Source organism: Lepidothrix coronata, unplaced genomic scaffold, assembly GCF_001604755.1.
Source record: "Lepidothrix coronata isolate B3197 unplaced genomic scaffold, Lepidothrix_coronata-1.0 Scaffold69, whole genome shotgun sequence".
Taxonomy (NCBI): domain Eukaryota; kingdom Metazoa; phylum Chordata; class Aves; order Passeriformes; family Pipridae; genus Lepidothrix; species Lepidothrix coronata.
The window spans coordinates 3,792,602-3,820,233 of record NW_016690249.1 but is presented as its reverse complement, the minus strand read 5'-3'; the positions used below and the strand labels follow the sequence as shown (position 1 = coordinate 3,820,233).

The 27,632-nt window shown below is 35.0% G+C and overlaps 1 protein-coding gene across 5 annotated transcripts in view; it reads right to left on the bottom strand.

Moving 5' to 3' along the window:
- Positions 1–27,632, bottom strand: part of NBEA (neurobeachin) — a 485,382-nt gene that overhangs the window by 81,856 nt on the left and 375,894 nt on the right. For all 5 annotated transcript variants that reach the window (XM_017818603.1, XM_017818604.1, XM_017818605.1 and 2 more), the window contains 4 exons: positions 20,573–20,690; positions 19,600–19,702; positions 14,151–14,266; positions 5,403–5,515 (listed from right to left, as the gene is read on the bottom strand). In XM_017818603.1, coding sequence (XP_017674092.1) covers positions 5,403–5,515; positions 14,151–14,266; positions 19,600–19,702; positions 20,573–20,690 — 450 coding nt within the window. The remainder of the gene's footprint in view (positions 1–5,402; positions 5,516–14,150; positions 14,267–19,599; positions 19,703–20,572; positions 20,691–27,632) is intronic.

The window sequence follows — 27,632 nt, the reverse complement described above, 5'->3', positions numbered from 1 at the left end:
TTTTATTTCCATTTCATTGAGATTCTGCTGTGCATGCACTGATTAAAATGACTTGCACAAACAATACAAAGGCAAAGCTCAATCCATATACTGTGTCTCAGTCCATATCTAAACCATAAGACGGATATAGAAACTGAATTTGAGTCAAATAAATTGTTCCGAACATTAAATAAAAAATTCTTTCCATGATGTTTCATAAAATGTTTTTTCAAAACACACCATTTTCCTTTTTATTACAAAACCCCCTCTGTAAGGACTTAATATCAAATAGTACTAACTTTCCATAAAATAGTTTTATAGGATATTCTTTACTCCAAACGGATAAAACAACTCACTCTGTGACAATGCTTATTCATCCACTTCACTTCTGATGTACTAAAAGCTTCTGTTTGAGTTTATTTTAGATTTCTTTCTTCCATTCAAAAATGAAGTAAGTATTTACTTTAACATTAAAAACACACTACTATTAATGTAATTCTTTTTTTACCTGGCTAATCTCTTTAGACATCTGGCCTTTGACCAAGAGTATTGTCAATACATCTAGTGTTTATATCCACTGGACATGTTATGTTAGCTCATGTAATATTTACTGCTTTCCCAGCTATCTTCATAGAACTACATTCTCTCATGAAAGCAGAACTAAACGTAGCATCCTGTTTATCTAGCCATTGAAATAGTCTGCTTATCTTGACTCTAATTCATGCAGCAGCTACTTTATCTGTCTATCTTTTCTTTTTTTTTTTCTGTAACGTACTGCACAAAATTTTAGGTGACTATAAAAGAATTATTGAACATGGCTTTATTTGGCTCTGGCTGAAAACTGACTGACCTTTACTTGACTGCTTGCTTTTTTATTAAAAAACATCCACTGAACAACAACCTACAAGTAGGACATCTTAGGACTGTACTTTAAACTTAAAAATAAATCGCAATTTCATCCAAATTTATAAACAGCTTTTCTTCGGTGTACTGATATTAAGAGCAGATACCAATACTAACAGAGTTCTCGCAGATTCAAACTACTGAAGTTTCACACAGTAAAGGTACTTTTTATTTAAGAAAATTGTGTTCAATTGTGTGGCTTAAAATAAAAGAGAATTAAACTAGTTTTTCTTTTGATGTGTGAGGTAAAGATAGAAGTTTAAGTTACAGAAGCCGATTTCATTTTTCTGGCAAGTGGCTCCTAATAAGCCCATAAACTCCATTCCGCAGCATATACATTTTTGGAAGTATTAAGTGTGGTTGCCTTGAAATATTCACACTTGGATGTGTTCATTTGCATTATTACATTTAAAAGCCTTGGGGCTTTATCACTTCCTTTTCTTGAAATGGCACAGTAATAAGGAAAAGTGGTTATGCTTATCACCACCCATCAGTCAAATGCCTTCTATATTAACAAAACATAATTCTTTCCACTCTCTGAATGGGCATGTGATGTTTCATACACGTCAATATTAGTATTACTTTGCCTCGTGAAGAAATCATTTTATTTAACAGGATGTATGACTGGAAGTAAACGAGGAGAAATTCCCGTTTACACTTTAATGAGCAGGGACAATGCAGCATGTCAAAACCATGAGTTCACTATAATTTAGGAGGAAAAGAAATACAATTTTATACAAAAAAAAAACATACCACATTTTAAGTGTGTTGAACTCCACAAAAAATCAGTGTACTGTAAGGGCTGCACACATATTTCCCGGACTAATAATTGATATTCTAGGTATTCTTCCAAAGGAAATCTCAACAAAGAAGAAAATAAGCAGATCACCTGGTGGTTTGATAGTGAAAAGATAATCTATGTATCTATGACAGCCTCTTTCATTAGCTTTTGATCCTGTCAAACAATAAATATAACCTTTAGCCTAGTGTATGTAATGAATAAAACTTGAACCTACACTGTCTAATCAAATGAGAGGTCCAATATATTTCACTGCTATGGCACCTTCCATGGCCATGGACCCTGGTTTTGAATCTAAAACTATCTATGTAAAACAAAAAAAAAAGCCTTGATAAAGGAATTTTCAAACACTTCAAAGAAAAAGGCAGAGGAATTTTTAGACTAATATTTAAAAGTAATTTTTCTGAGAGAACAAGCAACATCTAGATGTAAAAGTACCACAATAAGGAGCACTACATTAAACCAGAATAAAATGGCATGGAAGGAAAGGACAAGTTACATGTTCAAGATGGCTTTGCAGAAATGTAAATATTTAAACTTGAGCTAAATGAAAAAAGGCATATGTTTTACTCTGTTACTGAGATCGTAAGCAAGCCAAACACATCTAATTTCATTTTCAAGAAACATATAAATTGCATTTGACTTGTATGGTCACTTATGAGTTGTGATATCCCAAAGGTAGTGTGTCATATTTTATAGAGAAAGCCTAGGAATCAAAGATTAAAAAAAATTAAAAGCATTGCTGTCAACTATCAGAACTGACATTGGAGCTTTGTATGAAATTTGAGCAATAATACACAAAATAATTATTTTTAGAAGTTAGATTTAGCACCTACATTTAACTACAAAAAGTACTTTAAACCAAGGAAACAAAGCATGATAAGTGATTTCTCTTTTAATTCAATTCCTTTTGTGGGCTTCTACCACATACGCAATAGTGTTAGAATTCTAAATAATTTCAGAAGATGGTTTGAGGAGAATTAATTACTAAAAATCAACAACCGAGGCTTTGTGAAGCAAAGAAGGGCAAATTTGCAGGGAGACAGGAGGTCAGGAACTGGCAAAGGAGATTTTATCCATCAACAATTTAGCTGGAGGTTTGGATTTGCCATCAAACCTGCAGAAACATTTCTCTATTGCAGGGTAAAATCCGACAGAAGGAAGTGGCTCCTCATGGAAAGGATACTGTGTGTGCGTCCCCCCAAGGTCTGGCTGAGACTTGATAGCACACCCTGGTTCAATAATGTGAACAATAAATCACTAACTCTTGCATTTAAGCACCAGGCTACTCAGGATTCACCTCCCTAACAAGGAAAGAAAGGGCTCACTTACAGTTACAGGACAATATTGAAAATTAAAACAGAATTGCCAGGGAAATACTTCAGATATGTTCTGATTTTGAATATTTTTACTGATAATGCAAAAATTGAAGCAGGACACAAGTAATGCATAACAGCCCAAGTGGACAAAGTAAGGTATTTCATACTAACTGGTCACTGCATTTTAAAATAAATCATTGATCTATTTTTCCTTTTAAAACTATGGTGAAATGAAATCTATCAGGTGTTACTATAATGAATACTGGAAAAAATAGACAATTACAACCCTTTTATCCTGAGAGATTCCACAACACTTTAGAGATTTCACATGGGTTTTCTCACACATCCAGGGGATAAAGAAAAGCACAAATATTCTCAGAAATGAAAGAATATTTTCCTATACTAGTTCTGTGCAGGATTGTTTTCAGTGGTCAAAAACCTATCTTTTCCAGAGGAAACCACTGATAACTTTTGGTAAGAGAATGCAGTTATCAAATTGGGCAAGGAAAGGGGCACATTGCATGGATTCTTGATGAAAAGTAAATAGCCATGGACTCGATTTTACATTTCCTTTCAAGGACAGCACTAACAAAAGTGCAGTGATACTTAATAAGCTATACAAGCACTAATTCCATAATGAGTCTTTACTAACTCATGAGGAAAATCTATTTATTCAGCTATCACACTTCCTGTAGCAATTATATACTATAGTAGACTGCCATAAAAATTTGGATTCAACCAAAACTAAGCACCTAGTGAAGCACTTATGAGACACTGTCTAATCTCGTTGCACTTCACCACACACAGTGCTATTAATACTTGCAAGTGAGTTTGACAGATTTTGAAAAGTGCAAGGTTTATCACTCTGAACAACTCTGAACCAGTAATATTTTTATACATGCTAGGGAACAAGCCAGTGTAAAATAATCACAGGTGTTTATTTAAGTCATGTCTCTGTGGATCTTTTACTGTTCTTGGCACAGATTACAATAGTGTTACAGAACTGAAACACACATTTGTGAAACATACCTAATATAGTGAAAGGTCAGAACTTTTACAAAACCTAAGGAAATTATCAGCCTATTTGTTTCTATCTGAGGCATACTGTGCATGTAGTGTAAATTCTGGGTTTATTTACCTATTTATTTATTTGTCTAAGAAAAAAGGGAGAAAAAACTTAGGTATCTTTATCTGCTATTATTCATTCAAGTCCTACTCAAATTATTTCGGATGTCTCACAAAGCAGGCTTCTGCGAATAGTTACAATACATCTGGAGGTACTGCAAGCATACTCTTTCTGACAGGGATGAGACTGTGACATATCCAGGACAGGATGTCTTCATTGCTCCCCAGGATGTGTGCTTTAAGGGAGAGGTGGAAAGAAATCCAGACTTAAAGCAGAAGCCCCAGAAACATTAATGACTGACCAGTAGCAGAAGGAAAAGCATGGGCTGCAGCACAGGACTGCGGAACAGGCCTTGGGGGTCAGTGTCTTGTCTCCAGTCTCACTCCTTAAGTCAGTGAGTCACAGCTTCCTGTGGTTTTGAACCTCACTTGACTTGTACAAGGAACTTCTCCCTCCTGGCTGAGGAGCTGTGGTAAGAATGTAAAAAAGCTGTCGCACTCAAAAAACAGAAACCTCACACTGGGGATTTTGAAGGACTACCCACCTTCACTGGTAAGACAGTGCATACACTTAGTTGATAGGAACCAGGAATGATACTTCTCACAACTTAGTTTTAAGCCCTGTTTTTTTGTCTTTATTTTAGCTGGCCAAAAGTAGAGCCCCTCTATAGTTTTCTGCTACACTTGGCCAGGACAGACCTTCTCTCCAGTCTGTTGACACAACTAGAGTACCGAAGTCAGGTGTAGACAACAGTGTGATCCTATTAGAAAAACAAATACTAGGGACTTTATCATTATAAAACACTAAAACCTGGTTGGAGGGAAAAAGCCCAACAAATAAAAATAGGGACCAGATACTCCAGGATCTAAAATACAAAATACTTGTTTACTAAATAATTATTAAACCAAAAGGAAGTGCTGCTATTATATTAGTGTTCTAGTCACTGCAAAATAAAGTGAAATATTAGTTTAAGCTTTTTATTTCCAAAGGATTAGCTTTTATAAACTAGGGGAGATAATTAATGAGATTGAGTGGTCTGATGCAATCACGTTCCATAAATCAGAAGGTACGGAGGAGTACCTGGATTTGGAACCAGTAAAGTCAGAGACATGGAAGCACCATAATGCAGAGATTCACTACAAAATCATTCTAAAATGGAAAGGTCTATTTCAGACTTTTACGAGTTTAAGACCTTACGCAACCAGACTATAAACATAAAACAAAATCTCTTCCTAAAAGGACTGGCTGACTGTTCTTTGACAAAATTGAAGCATACCTTTGAAAGATCTCTGAAGTTGCCTGGAAGGGTCAGGTCTAACTCTTCTGATTCATAGTTTGTTAAAACCCAAGGAAATACAGGGTATTGGTTCAGATCATTGTATGTTCTTCCTATTAAAAAGAAAGTTTTAAGAATTAGGAAACAGCGTCCACTTCTCCAGCTGGAAAACAATCTAGCGGTTACATTTGTTGCATCACATGTTCCCAGTTCCCACCACTTGACAGAATCAGGTATAAATCTTCCAGACAAAAGCAGCCATTTAGATGTACTTATGCTGAATCAGAAGTCAACACAGAAATCAACATAATATAAAGAGCACAGTGTCTTTCAAGATCAGCTAAAACACACCATATGGCAATAAATGTTTTCTTTTTATATTTCCATTAAGATATTTTTATAGCATGACTGTAGAAATTTAAAAGAACTAGACTATTATTTTCCTAGCAACTTTATGTAGTATCAGAGCTGGCAAAGATTAAATGAGACTCCAAACACCAAGGGACTAAATTTGAGGTTTGCAAATCTAGGTCTATCCCAGATAGTCCATATTAACCCATTATTCCTTGTGGCTCTTTTTCACTGAAGAAGTGGTGAGATTCCACTGCAACTGTGGAATCAAAGTGGTGAAAGCCATGTTTGCTTTAACACTATTTTGTAATCACTTTGAAAATAAAAAACATTTCTCCTCCCTAAAAGACAGAGCTGACTGTCCCAGGCCACTCTTTTCAATCATGAAAGAAGCCTTGCTATCATCCCAGCAGCTCAAATGTGCAAAAACCATCTTTAGATACCATTTCAAAGAACAACCTGCAACTGCAATAAACTGAAAAATATGAATTTGTCACTAAGAAAAATGTGTTGTGAAAGGCAGTTATTTCTGTGCTCTCTGGTATTTAGTAGACTCTAACATTTTACTGATAAGACAAATGAAATTTCTTAGTACAGAACCATCCAGCCTATGAAAATGGTGAGAACCACACAATATGCAACATGAGTCTTTAGAAGCAAAATCTGGTCATAAATATATATATGCGTGTGTGTGTGTGTGTGTGTGTGTGTGTGTCTGTTTATGTAATATAATTAGCAGACTGAAATAATCCAGGTTAACAATTCCCAGTCCTGCAGCAGATTTACAGCCCTGTTTTACTAACTGCTTCCTTGCAGATTCTGGACAGATTCCTGGGGTACAAAACCCAGCACAGGAAAACACAGGCTTCCTTGTTCTGAGTTGCAGTTGCAATTCTCCACAAAAATCATTTCTGCTTTAATGAAATGTGAAACTTTCACTGCTCTACAAACCCCTTATTTTTTCAATAGAAGTTGCTGAACAAAAAGCATGTTTCTATTTTGTACATAGTTTCACTGAATACAGGAAAAGTGCATATTGTTAATAACTGTGTGTCCTCATTTTTACACTTTGAACACATAGATGTTCACAAGAATATAAAAAACAATGAGGTGCAAATACAACTTTGATACAACTGCAGTGCCAGCACTGAGCATTACACACACAAAGATGGATAGAAACAAAATCACTCCTTTAATAACAACAGTGAATGAATGAATGCAAAATGACTCTTAGACAGAACAAGAATGTATCAAACAACTAAATCAAGAAATATACCAGATTTTATCCATATAAGGGTGGAAAAGGAAAGGTATTCTCTGGTAGAATATTAATTCTTTTAGATTTTAGGGAGAGCGCTCTATATGTCTTGAAGAAAGACAACTCTGCCTCATTTTCCACATACATCAAGTCGGAATATTATTTTCCTCTTTGGCAAGGGTTTAATTACAAATGTCTTGTAAAGTTTCTTGAGATTATCAAAGTTAGAGTTCTATAAAATATGGCCTCTATAAAACTATAGCTTCACACAATAACAGTTTTTCTTACCATCAGAATCCTTAATTAACAGAGGAGTGTGCAAAAGCTTCCACAATAGAAAGACATTTGTGTTTATATAGACAGCAGACTAAGAGAAATTCGAGATCTAGGAAGAGAATGACTGAGATGACTGTAGTCTATTACAAAGCATAAGCAAAAATAAAGATTCTTCAGAATCAAAACTTCAATGGAAAAGAGTTCAGAGTAGCAAAGATCTTCAACTGTAACCACTTTATAGAAACATTTGAAAAGGTGAGAACATCCTTTTGCAAAATTTTGAAAGGAAATGTAGGGTTATCCAAAATTAATTTTAATTTCAAAACTGAGATTTTTTCATATTGTGATTTCATTTAGTTTTGATACTTATTTCATTTACTTCATATCAATTTAATTTCAATATTCAACCAAAAGATTTTTACTTTTTGTTCCCATTCCATATGGGAAAATCATAAATCTGTGAATAAGTCAAGAAAAAAAGCAATCCTGAGCCTAGCTGCTGTGAGCTCTTCTTTGCTGAGTGATTACTTATAGTATAGACACATGAAGAAAGTATCATGTGACATTAGCTCCATGTCAGAACACTGCAGTAACTCCTGTGTGCATTTTTTTACCCCACAATGAGAAATAATTTGAAGCGGCTTATCTCTCAGCTTAGGAAGGATAAATGGCAAACAATAGAGCCTTTGTGATTATGTATTTGATAAATATAAGCATAGTCTTGTGAAAAAATAAACAAAATATTTTCTTCTCTCCTACTTCAATATTTATAAAACATGTTTTATTTATGAAGAGATTAACTACTAAGAATAGCTATTAATTAGTTTAATAAAAAAGTTAGTGATTTATTTTTGTTAAGACAACAATTTTTTTCTTAATATCAACAAATAAAATGGACTCAAGAACATGAACTATAAATTAAATTGTGAGAGGACACCAAACCTACATGGTAAGTTAAGACCATACATCTATACTTATCTGAGTGGAGGACAGTGATCTAGGCCTATAATGGGATTACAAGTCCATAGTTCTAAACATGCATAAATATCAGTGGTTTCACTTTATTAGGAATGCTGTCTTGATCAATTCTGGCTTCACAACTAACGATTTTCAGAATAAAGTCAGCAGATGAATATACTTAGCCATCTCATCAATTGTCTGGTTCTTCCAGCAAGAATTATTTGGTTCTTTCTTTAGCTAAATAAATATAAAACATAAAACCTGTACCACTATCAGTAGGCTCTATACCTTTTCAGAAGCTTCAGATTTCCCTCAAGTAGGTTTACAGAGATTAATATTAAAGGTTGAATATTAAATATCGCAAGCCTGTGACACTAATCTATTTGAACAATAAAAATGAGGCATAGTAAATGAGATCTTATGTTTCTTCATAAAAAAAAACCCACAAAAGTTTTTAATTAAACCATCCAATTTAATGTTTTTATATGGCACTTCAGTTTTGAAGGTAAAGCGAGCTAGAGACAGCTGACAAAGAAATTATAACTGCAATTCCTTGGTGAAAATGTTAATGACAGCAAAATATTGTTTAATTAGATGATTGCAGCATCTGGATTAACACTCTTTAAGAGCGATGTTCCTGTGCTTGTCTGCTTCTTCACACTTTACAGACATTTTGTCATCTCTAGGTCATTAGGAAAGAATTTTTAATGATTTTTCTAGAAGCAAGTAGTTCAAGTTACATCTAATTAGATGACAATAATAAGCCCAACACATGCAGTAGCTAAATATATACATAATTAACCAGTGAGGGCTTGTACATCACAGAGTAAAAAAGTGGAAAAAGCTAAACAGGCGAAAGAAAAGGGGGGACGGGGAAGAAATTTATTACCTAACTGAAAATGTCATTTTTTTCCACAAACCTTTAAAAATAATACTCTTCCCACTACAAGAAATTGCTCACAAGAATTAAGGATGTAATTATTCTCCATTTCTTTTAAAAGCTGTGGCATATAGGATTTAAAAGACTTAAAATTCAAATAAATACAAATGCAATCACATATTTAATATACTACAATTTGAAAAGAAAAACTCAGCAGGAATCAGTTAAATACTGAGAAATAGACTTGAAAACTAGACTTCTAACTAAAAGAGTGAGCACTGCAACCATATTACAAAACGACTTCTTGTTCCCACTATTCTTGATCCCTTTTGCCGTGGTGGGATTACTTCTAAGTGCTCTTTTCAATAAATAATCTTTTCAATAACCTTGTAACTGAGAATAGTAACAATTACTTGTTTCCTATATCACCCAGAGGGTTCAGCTGACACATATGCTGGTCCCATGCAGAAAGGACAATTAGCATAATCATAGCTGCTTCCAAGTCTTCAAAGCAAAAGGATCCCTGAGAAAGAAATACATAGGAGGAGGGGGAAGGTGGCCAGGAAGGCTTGTCTACACAACCAGGACAAAAACCAGGGGTAACATTGAGGCTGATTGATAAGCAGCAGAGTGCAGTGTTTACCTCTGGGATGAAAACCCTGAGCTGTAAACATGATGAAATATGCTTGAGCCAGAAAAGAGGGCAAGAAAGAGGTGAAGAGCCTGGAAACAGAATAGGGAGGTGAGAAGATTGAAACTAGAGGGCCAGAGAAACAGGTTGAAACAAGACTTTATAGAGTTTTGAAGATGGAGAGCGATTTTGAACTGAAATTGCAATGAGACATCAGGCCAACCAACGCAAGTGAAAACAATCATATATACTTGGATAGGAAATAAACTAGAGAGATCTTTGAGAGCTGAAGTAGACAGTTATTAAGTCGTGAGTACAGATCACAGCAGAAACAGTTAAACTACAAATGAAGTGCAGAAACATTTCAGATGCTGATGTAAAGATTAAAACAAAAGTCATAGAAAGATGGATTTTTTCCAAAGGGACACTTTGGTATTTCAAACATGAAGAACATATAGGATAGGCAGGAGCCATTCTTGTCAGGATAAACATACCAGCAAACAGGCAGAGATTTAAGAAGAGATTCACATATTTATTTCAGTGGTTCTGTTGTTCAGAGTCCAACCAGTCTATGTAATTAACAGTATTAACAAGCAGGCAAAAGACTTCTTGTGGGAAAGGACCCATCTGCATGATGCCACAAACAAAAGAAATGAGCTGGTGTCAGAATCCTTAGTTCTGAACGTCTCTCTTCCAAGGCTACTGCTTCTTGAGTAATTTCAGAAAAGGATCACAAGAAAATGGGAGTGCTTTCATACTGTTTTGTAAGAACTAAATATTAAATAAACACCATTGTAAAAAGAAAAAAAAAGGAAACTACAAAGAATTAGCAAAAGATGCACTAAACCACGTTGTTAATGGACATCTATTAAGATGAGAAGGAAAAACAATGAAGTGACCTTACTTATCATTTACTTACCAGCAGATAATCCACATTTTTTTGAAGTGTCAAACCTCCATATTTCTGACTAAGCTACAGCTCAGATATGCTGAATAAGTCAGTAGGAGTTAAATGGTGACATGAATAAAAAAAATTTGATGCATATATTTCTCAATAGCTAAGAACAATAATATTGTTAGAGAATAAGATGCTGCTTAAATAAAAAGTTATATTCCGAAACTAGGTCATCGCTGCCTACATGAACAATTACTGGCAAAGAAGTTGCAATTTTTAAGAAAATATTTCTTATGGAATCTCATTACAAAAGAGTATAATTAAAAATGTATTTGGAAATTGTATTTCCAAGAAGAAAAAAAAGAAAATACACGTCTTCACTTAGGAAAGGAGGTCACAAGCATACTCTGTATTCTATCTTCACATACAAAATAGAAATTTCTGTATTTTCTTCTGACTGCCAAGGGTCCTGTGTACAGTGCATATAAGAATTTGTGCCTGTTTAATATAGATGTACATGGATAGTTATCAAAACAGTGTATATAACTCTTATCAAAACTAGGGCAACAAGTACTAGAGGTACTTTGCTTCCAGTACTGTATTTATGATAGAGTTATTAGTTTTTCTAGTGCTTCATCAGAAAACATCTATTTCTTGTAAAGGGAATATTTTTGAGGAATGCTTTTCAACAGAAGACTTACAGAAAATACAGGCACAGCTGTAAAAGCAGCAGTGTCATTCAGGTTGCCTGCAGTTTCCCAGATCTCAGGCTGTGGCGGTACCATGCCATGCAATAGTGGAGCAATCAGCTTGGGGATGTGAGAACTTTTAGGCTGTCTAACACATATTTAGGTTTTGAAGCTTTCTTCCCTATGATTGGATTTGGAGCTCAGGTGCACTCCATTGTGGGTGGGTTTCTGGTTTGCCAGGAGCTTTATGATGAGATTCTTTGCAATGCCCCAAGTTCTTAATGAGTTTTTGGAAGTCAGCTACCTAGATGAAGTACAGACTTCATTAGAATAGAAAACTAGATTGATCTTCCAAAAAATAACTTGAGGGGATTTTTGCTTCTGTCAAAAAGTTAGACAACTTTGGGGTTTGTTCCAAACTGCAATAAAAAGTTTGTTGTCATGTCTAGAATTGCCTGTTGGGTTTCAGTCAGTTTGGTGTGTGCCATTGGCAGGGAGTTCAGCTATCGAGGATAAATTTGATTATAATTAAAAAAAAAAAAATCATGTACTGCTGAAAGATTTTATAAGATGGTAGGTAATGCTGTGAAATGAGCAATAGAGCTTATACAGTTAACTCTGAGATTATATGAATCTATGAGATTTGCCAGTATAAGACTAATACACATAAATTTGCTAGAAATTAAATGCTTTGAGTCAGAGAGAGTAACTCCAAAGGTAGTGACCAATCTACTTTTCCAAATACAACACAAACTCATGAATATACACCAAAAATAACAAATAGTCAGTAATCCTTCAAACTTTGGCCATAGCAGGTGGTACCTAGAATGGTAATGTCAAGTCATCCTGTTGTAAGGCAGATGAATGCTACCAGATGACTTAAGAGAAACTTGTCTTGTACAACCACCCAAAGTATTTGGCTATAAAACATGCCCAGCAGTATTAGTATTAAGCAAAAGGTCAAAAAACATTTCTTTTGAGACCTCTGAGATACTCTGAAGGAATCTCTCCAGGCTGAACTTTGTTTACTGATGAATACTTTAGTGTGTCACTGCAATTCCTAATTGACTTCAGACATAATGGTGTCTTCTAGGTTTGGATGCTTTGATGATGTACCTAAAAGTAAATGACCTTGAAATTTTAAACTGATTAAAACTGAAAAATAATTTATAAAAAAATTGGCTCAGCTCTTGTGTACTCTCATTTAAAGAGTTTAGTCTCACTGCTTAGAGAAGAAATGAATATATAAAAAGGAAATTACAAGCAAAGGACTTTTCTGTCGGTATTGTATTGGACAAGGACTGAGAGGACCTAGGCTACCTTCCTAGCTCTCCAGAAAAATCCTCCAAGTCTGGGTGAGGCAGTCAGAGAGCTTGCAAGGCTCTGTCTGTACTTCCTCATCACCAGAAGGGCAGCTGATGTTAAAGAGCCATGAAGCAGCTGGAGACAGGCCAGTGTCCAGAATCAGGATAGCAGCATTCTCATGGCACTGTGCCAGAGGCAATAAACGCTCAGCAAGGCTCCTTCCTCCAGCAGAGAACTGCGGAACTGTAGCTATAATGCTTGGGAACCAAGCTGGTGAGCCTTCATTGGACTTTACCATATGGACTTTCCAACCCAGATGTCCAGTAGTTTCAGGGACTCCGCTTTTTGCTTCACTGCATAAGGTAAACATGCCCTCAGATTTCCAACTGTTCAGTAGTAGCACTTCTGTACCACATCGGGATAATTTGATGACACATTTATTAATATCTATAAGACTGGATATATGGAAGATGACTACCATATATGCACAGCAGCAAAAGCCTAAAGGTTCAAAGCAAGTGAATTTGACAGCTCCTGAATTCTGCCACTGCCCTACTGGGCAGAATGCAGTGACTGTCCTCAGACTAGTCAGTGTAACGAGTGCTACTTTTAGGTTTCACACTGACATGTATCTTATATCTGGCCTGAGGATAACCTTGAGCATAAAAGTCAGGACCAAGTAAAGATGAGAGTTGTAACACTGGAGTACAAAGTGATGCCTGGTGGAATTTAATTTGGGTTTCAAATTAAAGCTCACTGAAGTGAAATGTCTGAGGAAGGCTCTCCACGGGCAGGTTTATAAGCAGCATGTGTGCTACAGGCAGGAATCATAATAGTAGACAACCTCCCGGAAATTTTTGTATATGGTCTAAAAAACATTTTTACATTTAAAATTACCATAGGAGAGAATACATAGAAAAGGGAAAGGTGAAAGGAATAATATCATTGTGAATGTTTAATTAATGACAATTGCCAGAAAAGCTCTTCTTTTGCCAATAACAAATGGATGTCTACGGCAGTTATTTCTCATTTTAAGTACCTAATCTGATATTATACTTCAGCTCAAAGAACTAAATGAGAAAAGATGCTGTAATCTAATCATACCACAATCCAGGTGACATCTGTACTAGGCAGAATACTGTTGTTATTCTGCTGTCTAGTTGCTGTTGCAGAGAATGATGAAGTAGTGAAATTACATTTTCCCATTATTATTTCCAGACACTCTCTGGCAATGGTTTGTTGACTCTAATAAAGCTTCAGACAAAACTGTCAGCAGAGGAAATGGCAGAAGGGGAGCAAGGAACAGCCTCCACAGCAACACATGAATCTAAAATCTCAGTGATAGGTTGTGCATTTTCTGATAAAATTTAATGTGTGTGTTTCCAAATCTATCACAAAGCTGCAGCTGAATTCTAGAGGGATAAATGTATTCTATCAAGTCACGGTGCTTAAGACTTTGACAAACAAACGCATTATGAAGGATTAAATTGTCAGAAGCCTTACCTGCTATAGTATTGAGGAACATCAAGTATTCAAAGTTAGATATCTCCCGTCTCTGCCAGCGCTGAGTCATGTTGGAGGATTTATAAAGCTGTCGGGGTGTGGCCAGAGAGATTCTCCTAGGAAATACATTTAAAGAATTATTTTTTTAAGAGTCATCTTAAATGTTACGATGTAGGGCAACATAATTAGTGTGATTAATTTCAGATTCTCTCAGAGGCTTTTTTATGTCAAGAAGATACTATTACCTTATTTGAGAAATTGATAAAATTAAGAACTATATTTTATTTTACCACTACTACAGCATTGTAATAAATCAGAATAATATGTTGTGTTTTATTTTATTCTGAATCTGGTTAAAAGACCGGGAGTAAAAGAACTGCAGACCTCCTGGTGCCTGGCTTGTCTAGCAGGAAGAAAAGAGGAATACCAATTTCCTGTTTCAAAGGTATATATTGAGATAAGTTCATTAAGGTGAGTGAGTGATAGATTAAAGTGCCATATATTTCCATCACATGGGTTGAAGATATTTATTACACAATTTGTGCACCTCTTCTCTGGTCAGCTACCCATGATCCTTTCCTATATCCCAGTAAGCTTCAAGACTTCTATTTATAGCCTGGTTTCTGAAAGAAACAGGGTTTACTCAGTTATCTGCTCACCTGTTCATCTATCTCTCCATAATGACTTCTGAATTGTATTTAATTCAAATTAGAAAGAGGAGCAGAAGCTTTTAAGATAATTTCCACACATTTTCTAAAACTTTCATGACTGGATAAGGGAGAGAGAATCAAACTACATGCCAAGGAAAAGAAAAGCAGAAAATTTAAGCTCTTCTGCATTCAATTTGTCAACATCACAATAACCAAATACCATACACCAAGTTCTAAATTACCCATTGTATATACTGTCCCTGGTTGGTAAAATATAGGGGACTAGAGTCAGTCTAGACTAATGTATTAAAGAAAACAATCTGCAAAAAGTAGAAACAGGCTCATTGCTCTCAACTCATTTCTAGAGAGAATAGTTCTTGCCTCAAAAAAAAGACAAGGAAAATCTTTGGAAGGAGAAAATATCCTCAGATACATTTTTTTTACAGAAATTTAGATCTTGTAAGTGTATCAAAATAAGGAAAATGTTTATACCTCTTAAAAATAACAACAACAAAGAGGGTTTCCAATGTGTAGTCTGAATTTGTTGAATTTAAAGAATATATCTAGTAGTACTTCTATAGCTTGTCAAGAGTAAATAGGGACACAATGCTTAGTTGTACACTAAGCACACTAATTGTACTTTTTCTTTCACAAAAATGTGAACCATCTACTTCTAAAGATACATGTACATACTTCTATATATGCACTACACTTTACTTCCAGAGAAATGATGAGTATTGGTATGCGATTGGCGTGTACAGGCACAATTTTGTGTCTAAATTGCAAGTGGGTGGGTTGTCAATGTCTGCCATACTTCAGGTTACAAATAGGGCATACAGAAATGACCATGCAAGTGTATTTACCCAAATAGCAGGACATAGGGTCTTGCCACATTGACTAGCCTTATTTTACAGTACACTCTAGGATGCCAAAGGTAAATACACTTTACTAGTACACAGGAGGCAATACAAAATGTTTTAAAGTTATTTCTATTACACTTCTTATGAAAGAAGTACCTAAAGAAATATTGGAATGTAATCATATTTTATATTGCATTTTATAGATTAACAATTAGTTTTACAGTGGAACTCTCAAAGACATATTGTTCCCAGAAAATTTTGGCTAACGCTACACACAAATTAGTCAACACAGAAAATTAAAATACTAAGGAGATCATTAAATTTACAAAGCATTTCTGTCACCAACTCTGTGTTCCACCCGTGACAAAATATTTATGCATCAGTACATCTTAGTAGCTGCTTTTAGACTTTATTCACAGTCTTCTAGGGAGTCTCAAAAATCTATAAACTGTCAAGTGCTGGATTTCACATTTGAATACCTGATTTGAGCACACTCTACAGAAAATCAAAATATACTAAAAAACATCCTTATTTACTCCATATCTAAGGTGTTTGAAAGATTCACAGTTATTTCAGCAAAGACTGGAAAAAATTATGCACAATAAATTGGTTCCACGCCTGCTTGTTTCAGCTAACACAGGAAGACCCACTGTTTTCTGTTTTGCTAAATCCACCCAACTTTGATCAAACTATTTCTCAGAAATGAATGTGCTTCCTTTGCTTCTAGAGAACCATGAAACATCTACTCAAAATGGAAACTGCAGAAGACTCTGAAGTACAATGGAATGATCCAATTTTTCAAGTTTTATATGTTTAAATGTGTTTAGAAAACATTTCATGCCATTTTGTTGAGGGAAGGGATGTTATATATTCCATATGTGGAGTATGACACAACTCTTTTCACAGTCACTTTTAATTTAGTAAGCTGATATTGAATATAGTTATGGTAACTCTCAAAATACATTTTTTGCAGCAAAAAGTTCATAATTTGAATTTCTTAGCTTTAATAACTGGAGCTATGGTTTTCTCTAATGCATTAACAGCTCACAGAATTTCAGTGAAGGTGCCAGCATATGTTTAGTGGTGAAGTAAGATACTGTATCTTTTACCAATTCTTTGATCTCTGTACACTTACAAAACCATCAGGCAGCTCGCAGTTGGTTTCTAAACTTGGTGTTATCCTTAAAAAAAAAGGCATCAGTAAATTACACCTGAGGTGTTAAAACCCTCAAAAGTAGTCTGATAACAGCATGGTAAAAATGTGGATACTACCCTACCTATGTAGAATCACATGGACCTGCAGAAGTAAGTTAAAAGGCACAGCACTGTCTGCCCAGTTGTATCATTTGTCAAAGTCATAAGGAAACTACAATCAGTGCAATGTGTTTCAGGAACACTGAAAATGCATTTATCGAAGACAGACCAATTTGATTACCAAATCAGACTGAATCCTTCAACATGTGACTGATTTTAAGGATGTAATTACTTCTTTGTAACATTAGGCACAGGCTTGAACACTTTGCCACTTTGCTACCTTTTCCAGCAGCCTGTCTAATGCTTTGATTCAACAAAGTGGAGACTTGCTCAGAACAGCAGGTCTGTAAGGTTTCAGGAAGACATACTGGTTCACCTGCTTCCAATACCTTGTGCCATTAGTGCATAAACATTGCTATTTCCTTCTACTTCATCTACTGCATCTTTGTTAATTGCAGGATTTCACAATGAAAACTGAAATGCACTTGAAGTCAATTGTACTACATTAAAAGTAATTTACTTCTTCAGAATCTTTTCATCACTAATACAAGTCTTCATGGTACTGTATTTAACTTTAAATGACATGTTTATCAGAGTAATATCAGAGAGGAAATATTACTTACATAAATAAAACTAAAGAAATTAAGCAAAACAACCAGAAAGATCTGCTTTTGTTGAAATAAAGTACAGCCTAAGCTGGAAAATTGGTGATAAAAAAGGCATTTTAGCATAGTAGCTCCTTTTGATTACTCAGCAAAATTTCTCCCTCTCTTAGTTATACAAACAAGCATAATTTTAAAAATTAGCATGCCAGAGCCAACATATTCATAGGAAGGGAAACTATATTCTAACATCAACAAAAGATTAGATTAACTACAGAGCAGTTATAGAGCCAGATTTCCTCTCAATTATTCCACTGCAATCCTAGTGAAGACAATAATGGTATGTAGACAGGGGGAAAAAAAAAGAAAAAAACCATGATTACAGGGTCTTTATTGTGCATAAATCATACCATGATTACACAAAAAAAAAGAAAGAAAAACAACTTCACTACCATATGCCAGATCTATTCTGAAGGCTAGCAAGCCCATTTTCGATTCAAATTGAACTTTAATCAAAAAGGTATGGAAATAACTGCATATTATATTGAAGCTGAAACTTTTCTAAATAATTATATATATCAACAAACTTTTTCAGACAATTATTCACTGAATAATGCACAAAGGATATGAATTTCAAAAGTAAAAAATGTCACTGTAGATAAGAAATTCTGATTGAGAAATTTGCATTTTGTTTGTGCTAGAACATGTGGCCATTTCTGTTTCAGAAAAGAATACTATTACTTTCCACATAGAGACAGCAATTCCTTTAGCTTGAGTATATGGAAGAGCAATGCAAATATTAACAAGATGCGCTTTCCAAATAAATGCCCCAAATTCTCCTTGATCTCAATGAAAACTTGAGAAATCTGGCAGTTTGCCTAAAAGCTTCAGCACATTCAGGAGATCAAGCCTTAGGTATCATGAGACTCTCCAGCTCATGACAGGGAATGATGTTCAGCTGGGAATGAAATAGTTCTCCAGTTCTAAAAATGCTTTGACACTTCAAAGTATTTCCACATTTTGCAGTGGGATAAAACAAGGACAATGTGAAGTCTTAGTTTGTAGGAAATGACTTCAAGAAAGAGAAAGATACACCTCAGACATTACACTGATGAGTAAGTCACTGGCTTTTGACCAAATCAAGCCAAATGGATGTCTGAACCCAAAGCGCCATATTTTGTGAATTTCCTGCTGCTTCCTCTCTCCCTTATATTTATTTATTCTTGTTTCATTTTGACCAGAAGTTAATCCTGAACCTAAAAATTTTTTCATCACATTTCTGCTGATACACCCTCAAAAACAATTTTGGGTCTGAACAGATATTTCTAAACAAAAACCCCCTAAACAACAAAAAAGCAAATAAAAAAAAAAAGTCAGGTGGGAAATTTTCCCCCTCCAACTAAGTGAAGTACACATGAAGATCATCTTACATATCACTGAAATAGAAATACATTTATAATATAGGATTTCAAAATTTCCAGCCTTATTTCTGGTCATAGGCTGATTTGATATTGATGTTGAAATTCTCTAAGACTGAACCTTAGTTGGTCTTTCTAAAATATCTCTCCTTCTTAATTTTGGAAACAGAAGAAGAATAATGCATTACTAATGTATAGAAGCAATTTGGAAGTTGCAAAATAGCCACTATGCTGATAAGCAGTTAAGTAAAATACACACACATTCATACAGAAAAAATTAATTTACATTCAGCAAACACAAAACCTAGTCAAGTTTAGTTCCACATCCTGCATAACAATCAAAGCAAGGATGAACATTTACCTATAAATTTATAAAATCTGACTGGAAACCAGACTTTGAAGAGATAAGGTGTAAGTTTTTTCACTGGAAGGTACTTATTTCCTGTAATTGGAAAAAAAAAAAATCTAATAATCTAATTTAAAATAATTTTACTTCTATCCCATACTAATAGGCCATATAGCAAGTAAAGTTTATCAAAGTAACCTTAAGAAGGAGAAAATCTAGAGTTTCATGGCAGGAATAATGTTCTAGGATTGACATTCAAAAAACATCAACTTTATAAAATAATAAACACAAAATATACTAATTATTTTAATTAAATTACCTGGCTTGTGGCAAACCATAGCTGGTTCCTACTCCAACACGTGGTAAGCTGTACACAACTTTTTTCACTGTTGCTTGGTCAGGAAAATTAAACATAACAGAAGCTAAATGAAGAAAAGAAAATATGGTATAGTAAAACATTTGCAGAATGTCTGTTTCTCCATCTGCACATATTTTTCAAATGCTCTGATTTCTGTTAGGGGAGAGAAGTCAGTTCCACTTTTATCCTCCCGGGGATCCAAGGTACAACAGAAATTCCTGCTGTACTTCATAACTGTGTATAGTTAGCTGGTTAACGTTTTGGCATTAACTCTCCCATTTTGCAGAAGATCTGAGTGTCGTTTATTTCAGAGGAACCACAGCTTACTATTAACCCATATAGCCTCTTATCAGGCTGAGAGGTTGTCCAGTAGTTGGCACAGCATTTGGTCTTCTAACTGGTTCATTACAACACACGGGGCCAAGGAATTGTTTAATTCCCTCCCTGGTTGAAATCAAAACTTACATCAAAGCTCCTCAGGGCAAAAGACCACTGACACACCTCACCAGCCACTCACCACCCACCAACCATTCATAGTAGCACATACAGAAAACTGAGTGGATCTATTTATTTATTATTTGGTACTTTTTTACTTTAACTCAGTTTATAATTAGAAAAGGAATTATCCCTTTATATTTTTTCACTAAAATAATTATGGAAATTGAGAAGAGGGATGAGACAATAGAAAAAGCAAATTTTCTATCAAACATCTGAAGAATTTACCAATTGCAATGATGTGGTTTTGCAAATAAATCTCCCTGCTGCAGAGAAAGCAGTGAGATTGATCTATGTGATTGATTTTAACACAATTTGCACTGAATATATGCAAGAATAAGCATTATTGAACAGATCTAAGCACTTTATTGAAGGAAACACGGAGTTTAAATTCTAACAATTAGCACAATTTTATGCAACAAATATAACTACGACCTACTTCTGTTTGCCATAAACACTTCCAAAGCTGTGTTCTGGAGAAGATAACGTCTTGAAAAGACAGCCCGAATCTCGCTGAACATCCATTTTCCATGGAGGCCTTCAGTATAGGCGAGGACCTTTAAAGAAAGTCAAGGTGACAGCTATTAGCTGGATTTTTCAACAAAATACTGTGTAAGAACACAGGAAGTTTTACCCATCAATGAAGCACAGTTAAGTTAATCATATCTCTTTAACACTTAAAACCTATGAGTTAAAACATGAACTTAAATGTTTTTAAGAAATGCAATGAAGTATACCTGTTGTTAGAAGAATATTAGTAAGTACCAAAACTTGATATTCCTAAAACTATTTCTCATAAGTCACATCAACTTCTTTTCCTCAAAAAAACCCCCAAACCCAACCTCTACAAGCAAGCATAGGGAAATGGACACAGTTGCAATCATGCTTAGCTGTATTTTCTTCCAAGAGTGTGCATGACACCACTGTCAGTAATCTATCAGATAACAGATTTACTTCTGAGACTGTCTTATGCAAAGTACAACCAAAATCATATAACTTGCTATTCACACCCTGTTCAGGGTCATAAATTACAAGTCCCTCCATTCCATTAATAAATATAAAAATTAGCCAGAACAGAATGCCAATAGTCACTTTTCTAAAGTTAATTACATTTAATATCCCAAACCATGAACAAAATTTAATGATTTGTAATTTTGCATTTTAAAAATAATGTGAAAATATTTTAAAATAAAATAGTTAAAAATTAGCATTGCTTTTCCAGTTTGACAGTTTCTCAATTGAATGTATTGATCTAAGACTAGATATTAATACTTAAATAATATTTTTCACTTTTCTTTCAGTGTTCAGGATGTTCAGGAAAACGGGAAAAAAAGGACACAATTTAATTAGTTATCAGCTTTATCTCCTCTGTGGATTACCATTTCATCAGTATCATGCACTGTAAAACAACGTTTTTCCAATCTGTTTCATTACATGGAAGGCTGCCTTCAGCCCTCCACATCTGCTCAGGTGGGTTATGCCATGACATTCCTACAAGGAGTCAACTGTCTGGAATAGGGACCCTCACTACACCGACTATCTTGACTCTGCCTTTACCTAGGCTGCAGTCACTGAGAGTTACTGCCTCAGTGAAAAAACCACAATGAACACCTTCACTAAAGAGAAATGCAGAAAGGTTTCAGACTGGAGAGACTGAATATCTCTGTTCTCCATTAGGTACATAGAAACCGTCAGTACAGCAGCTTGCAATACTCTATTCGTTCAGAGATCTTTACTTTCTGTAATCATCACCTACCCCAGCTTCTGAACAGGGAAATGTTAGAAAGACCATATGCTGCTGCTGTCAGTGATCCCTCATGCTTGAGGTAATGGGAATTGTATTCCTTCAGTTTTTTCACTGATGCAGCTTCAAGTTAGCAACGTCTTCATATATGAAAAAGCTAATTTAAATTTGTGCTCTTGGTGTACAACCTTTTTCTCATAACCATGATGAGTCTATTTCAGAGATGACAGTAACAACAGCAATAATACAAATGCGCTTCAGCACATAGAAGAGTGTTCAAATGTTAATTCTGTCCCTGATGGAAACTGGTCAGAGGAACACACTCATTCCCCTCTACTGTTCACATTAGAATAAATTACAGACAAAAATTAGAACAACGCTGTGGCTGATGGCACTATTTCATTCAACTCAGCTCTCCACCCTAATTAAACACAGCTTGGAAGAAGGTGACGGGTTTGATTTCTTTGGAGATCCCTCAGATATATGCAAGAAACTATATGCTCCTTCCATTCAGTCACAGGCCAGTTGTGTAAAACTACCTCATAGGCTAAACTCTTACAATGGTTAAAAATCTGCACCTTATTTTTACTTTGAACTCCAGTAGGTCCCATGGTATCTTTGTCTGTGAGTCTTCTAGTATCAGATGACTTTTTCTTGTGTTGCTAATTACAGACTGGTTCTAGTTACTGCTTAGCTTTCTCTTTGATAAGCTAAATAAACCAAATTTTCCCTGTTTCTTTTTTTTCATTGAGATCAGATGCTAGGATACAGCTGGTATCATGTATGTGAAATTCGGGTGGTTAAGAACAATGACTGTGAAGATTTAAGCATCCTCCTTCTTTGAATGTATTCTGATGCTATCTGATATATAATTTTTGTAAATTCATAGGTTTTTAACATATGGAGGACGAAAGTGCTCAAGTTTAAAAACCTAAAATATGAGAACAGTCTCAGAGAGAGGAGTTTAAATGTATGCAAGTGTAACTAGATTTACAGCAGCCAGAAGATTTGCCAAAGAATTAGTTTCTTGACAAAACACCATGCTTTGGGATATCACTTTTCATGTAAAAAATATTTCTAGTTATTTTTTGTAAAGAAAAATGTTTAATACTGGCTATATCCTATGTATTAGCATTTTAGATGATTCAGAGTAATACATTTATGATGTATTGATATATACCACAGCTTAGTTATTATAGATCAACACTAAATCAATCAATCATACACTGGTTGCCTTTTACTCCTTCCTCTATTTAATTAAGTATAAAGCAATTGTAACTACACAGAGGTACATTCAGCCCACTATGAAATGAATGACTTAAGATAGCACTCCAATACAACAGCAGAACAGATAGGACATCAGAGGAAAGGAAGGAGTCTATAATTCAATTACCATCCTCAATTACACTCTTCTTAACTGTCTATTAGTTCTACAAATATCAGATTATCATTGTCATTATCAAATAATCTCAATTATTTCAGTATTTCTGTTGTATCAATTTCCTGTCTAAGATATACTACCCATTTTTGCCATTCTCCATAACAGTCATCTAACACCATTTTCATGTGATGCATTAAACCTTCTGTTATTAGATATCTACAATTTACAGCAGATATAACCAAAATTTTTGCAGGATTCTTTCTTGTTCTTATAACAGCCAAATCGAAGTAATTTAATTTTGCTGAATTTGAATCCTTTAAAAGGCTTATATAAATTTTTTTTCTTCCAGAATGATTTTTAGCATTTCATTTTCTCATATCACATGAATTAAGTCCTGGCTATTTTACATGTTTTTACAGACTGTATGTATTATATATTTCATTATCTTAAAACATGGGAACAACCACTTCATTAACCAAAAGACACTGAAATTACGTTACCTAGTAATCTGAAGCCAAAATTACAATTTGCTTCATCCAACATTTCATTCTTTATACTTAGAGTCAGTGCTCCTTATCTTGATAGCTTTATGAGTTTTTCTCCTAAAAAAAGTCATGAAGACTTTTTGTCTAGGCCTGTTTTAATGGTTGAAACTTCATGACTAAGCACAGAACTCTAGATATAGCTCAGATAAACTGAGATAAAAACCAATCAGCCAATATCTACATTTGACCCAAGTACACTTTTCAATTTCAATATTAGCTGCAGCTGTTTGGTTTAAAGTACATTTTGCCTTGTAAAACCCTTTCACTCGCTCAGGAATATGAGTATATTTTAAAAATATCAATGGGTCCATGGGCCAGACAACAAAAATTTGCTGGGATGCATTGCAGCAAGACGAAGCTCCCACCTAACTGGGGAATAAGAATTCTCTAAAGTTCGGGATTCTGTAATATAGAAAAACATCTATTGGTGACATTTATTTAGATTAAATTAGTAAAGCAGTCTGGGATGCAGATGAAAAGCTCTACAGAAGAGAAGCAGAACCATTACTGCAGTGCTTTCCTACTTGGTTCAAATATGAAGGCTTCATTATTTTAATTTTATTTTGATGTAATCAAGATTTTTTTTTCAATTAAGAGTCAAGACATTTTTAGTAATAAATCTATATCAGTAATTATTCAATTATTTATAATTAACTGCTAATTAACAGTTGGAATTTTGAGGCATTGCATTAACCAGAAAACCAGAAATACTGCTAGAATGCCTGATAGATTATCTCCACAGAAGGAACACTTATGTATTGAGGCTTATTTTTGCTGCTTTATAGCATTTCTTAGTATCTCATAGCACCAGACACAGCACGCAAAAGGATATTCTGGCCCTTTTCTTTTAATTGTTTTTGGAATTGAAATAATCATAAAATCAGGTGCTATTAAAAAATCAAGGAAAGCAACCAGTACAAGTATTATTTATTCTCAGTTGTTAACTACATGTTATGAACAGTCTGTGACTTCTTTCCACATACTGTTGCAAAGAATTGTTGCATACTTCCTTCTTTAAAAAATAGCTTTTTTGGGTGATTCATTAATGCCTATGTATATGAATTGAATCTGCCATTTTCAGTGCTAATTCCTCATTTGTCTTTTAAAACCAGATTTCTGATTCAGGGTATTTCAATTCTAACCTGATTTCTCAATGAAAGTATCAACTGATACTTTTAACATTATTCAAGCTTTGTTAATATCTAATGCAAAACACATATATCCATTAACATGTAATATAACTTTGTGGATATGTTCTGTGGGTTTGGTTTTTTGTTGTTTGTTTTAAATTTCTTTTCAAAATACTAATTCCCTGATTTCCTTCATTACTTACTACCTTTTATACTAATACTATGTATTAGCATAGTATGACCCGAGTCATGGGTCATCTACCGCCACCACCTGCGTCTCCTAGAACGCTTCCATCAACGCTGTCTCCGTTCAATCTTAAACATCCACTGGTCAGATTATGTGACCAATACATCTGTTCTAGAGCAAGCAGCTGTCACTAGCATTGAGGCCATGTTGATGAGAACACAGCTGCGTTGGGCAGGGCACGTCTCCAGGATGAAGGACCACCGCCTCCCTAAGATCCTGCTCTATGGTGAACTTGCCACTGGCTGCCGCAAGAGAGGAGCCCGGAAGAAAAGATACAAGGACTCCCTGAAACAACATCTCAGCCTTGGCCATATTGATCACCATAATTGGTCTACTCTGGCCTCAAATCAGGAGGCCTGGAGACACACCATCTATAACCCAGCTGTCTCCTTTGAGAACACACGCAGGATCACTCTCGAGGAGAAAAGGCAACGCAGAAAGAACCGTGTATTGCAGAATACACCATCTAAGGAGTCTTTCTGCTGTGCCTTTTGCAATCGGATATGTCTGTCTCATATTGGCCTCATAAGTCACCAACGTGCCTGTAACAAATGTGGATAGAGCCTTCCCAAATCTTCGTTCGCGAAGCCCAGCCATGATGATGATGGATGATCAAACAATAGCAGTAAGGGACACGATTGCCTTGTACTTATCTGTAGTAAAACTGGCTCATTTCAAAATTGCCATAGATTATTTATTTTTCAAGTCTGAAAGTGATCCTCAGAGCCATGTTTTCTGAATAAAATAGCCATTTCCTGAAATTAAATGCATTTTCCTTTATCAACGACCAGAAAGATTTGTAAGAATACTGTAATTTTGGTCCTGAAGACACTTTTTTATTTTATAAAGACAGTCTGGTTCAGTGCTTGAGTGCAGCTACTACAATCTTTAACTTGGACGCCACTATTTTAGTTAGAACATCAAGGAAAAGAGCTCTGGCATGTCCTTAGTGTAGACATCAAAATCCCATCTATCTGTTAGATGGCTCTGCTACCTGGCAACATGGGGTATTGTCTTTGCCACATGGTAGATTTCATTTTCTTTTTCCTCTAGAGATGCGAGAAACTTCTATGAATTTATCCTTTTTTTCTCCTTAATTTACCCCTCCTACTTCTTCAGCTTTAATAATTTCAGAAAGCATTCACTCTGCATTTCAACAGCTTTGTCTTGACTAAGTAAAGCCTTGTGGGTTGCTGTTGTGTCTTTGTAGCCCAACTCAAAGAAATGCTTCATACTTTTATTTGATTCAGAAGTCTGGAGACATGTGCTTAAAAATACCACACTATATTCCCATTCTCCTCCTCCATCAGTCCAATTTAATTTTATTATTTTTTTCAAGTCTATTTTTCAGTGTTTTAAGTGTTCTGAATTATGTGTGCGGGACTGCATTTTTCATCAAACTCAGCATGTCTTCTTTAACACTGCCAATTTTAGATACAACTATTTTATTTATGCACTAACTATATTCTGTGCCTTTTTTGTCTTTTTATTTTTTTAAACTAAGCTTGAAAAGTTGTGTTTCTTCCAATACAAAATAAGCCCTTGTCATCTACATATACTGTGGTCTCTCAGTTTGAATAGGATTTCGGTTTGTACTTCATTCTTCATTCACCATCACCAATTTTTGGAAGACAGATTACCTGCAAGAGTAAACTGTGAGTCCATCTCATATGTCTCAACCTTGAGCAGAAGAAAGGAAGAAGTCTTGGTTCATTTCAGTTACGCTGAAGTCCCTAAACCTATGTTACAATGAACAAAACCTATGTTAAAATGAACAAAAGAAAAGCAGCCTTGCTGCTCCAGGTTTTCAGGTCAGGAGCTTGCACACAGATTTTCATGGCAGACTTTTCGGTGAATGCAGCTACCAAGGAGAGAAGAGAAACTGTCTGAAGGTCCCTTGCCTGTCCTTGTCAAATGAATATTTAATATTCCCTGAGGTTGAGAAGTGTTTTTTACAATGAAATTCTGTTCTAAACTTAAAAAAACCAACAATGTATATTTTTGTTAGTCTGACACTATCCTCCTCCTGAGAAATAACCAAACATTTGTGATGGGCATGAACTACCCAAAAAGTTCTGCTTGGGTCTTATGCCTCCATATTGTCTGGTGGAAACTGTACCTCCTGCTTTTAAGTATACAGTAAGTTAAGAGGTTCATAATGAAAAAGCTGAAATCTTATTTGTTGTGTCACCTAATCTTTTTTGCATATGAATAAGCAGAAAATAATAATAATAATAATAGATGCCAAGGAGAGGAGGAAAAAAGACATTATCATTGTGAGAAATGCTACTAACCTTTATAGTTATATTTGAAATAGCAAGCAAAGCCATGCTTCAATCACAAAGCAGCAGCTGATATCATATTAACCATTTTGTAACATCCTAGTAACCATAAAAACCACTGAACTTACCTGGTACATTCCCTACATCAGCATCTTACAGGATACTTCCAA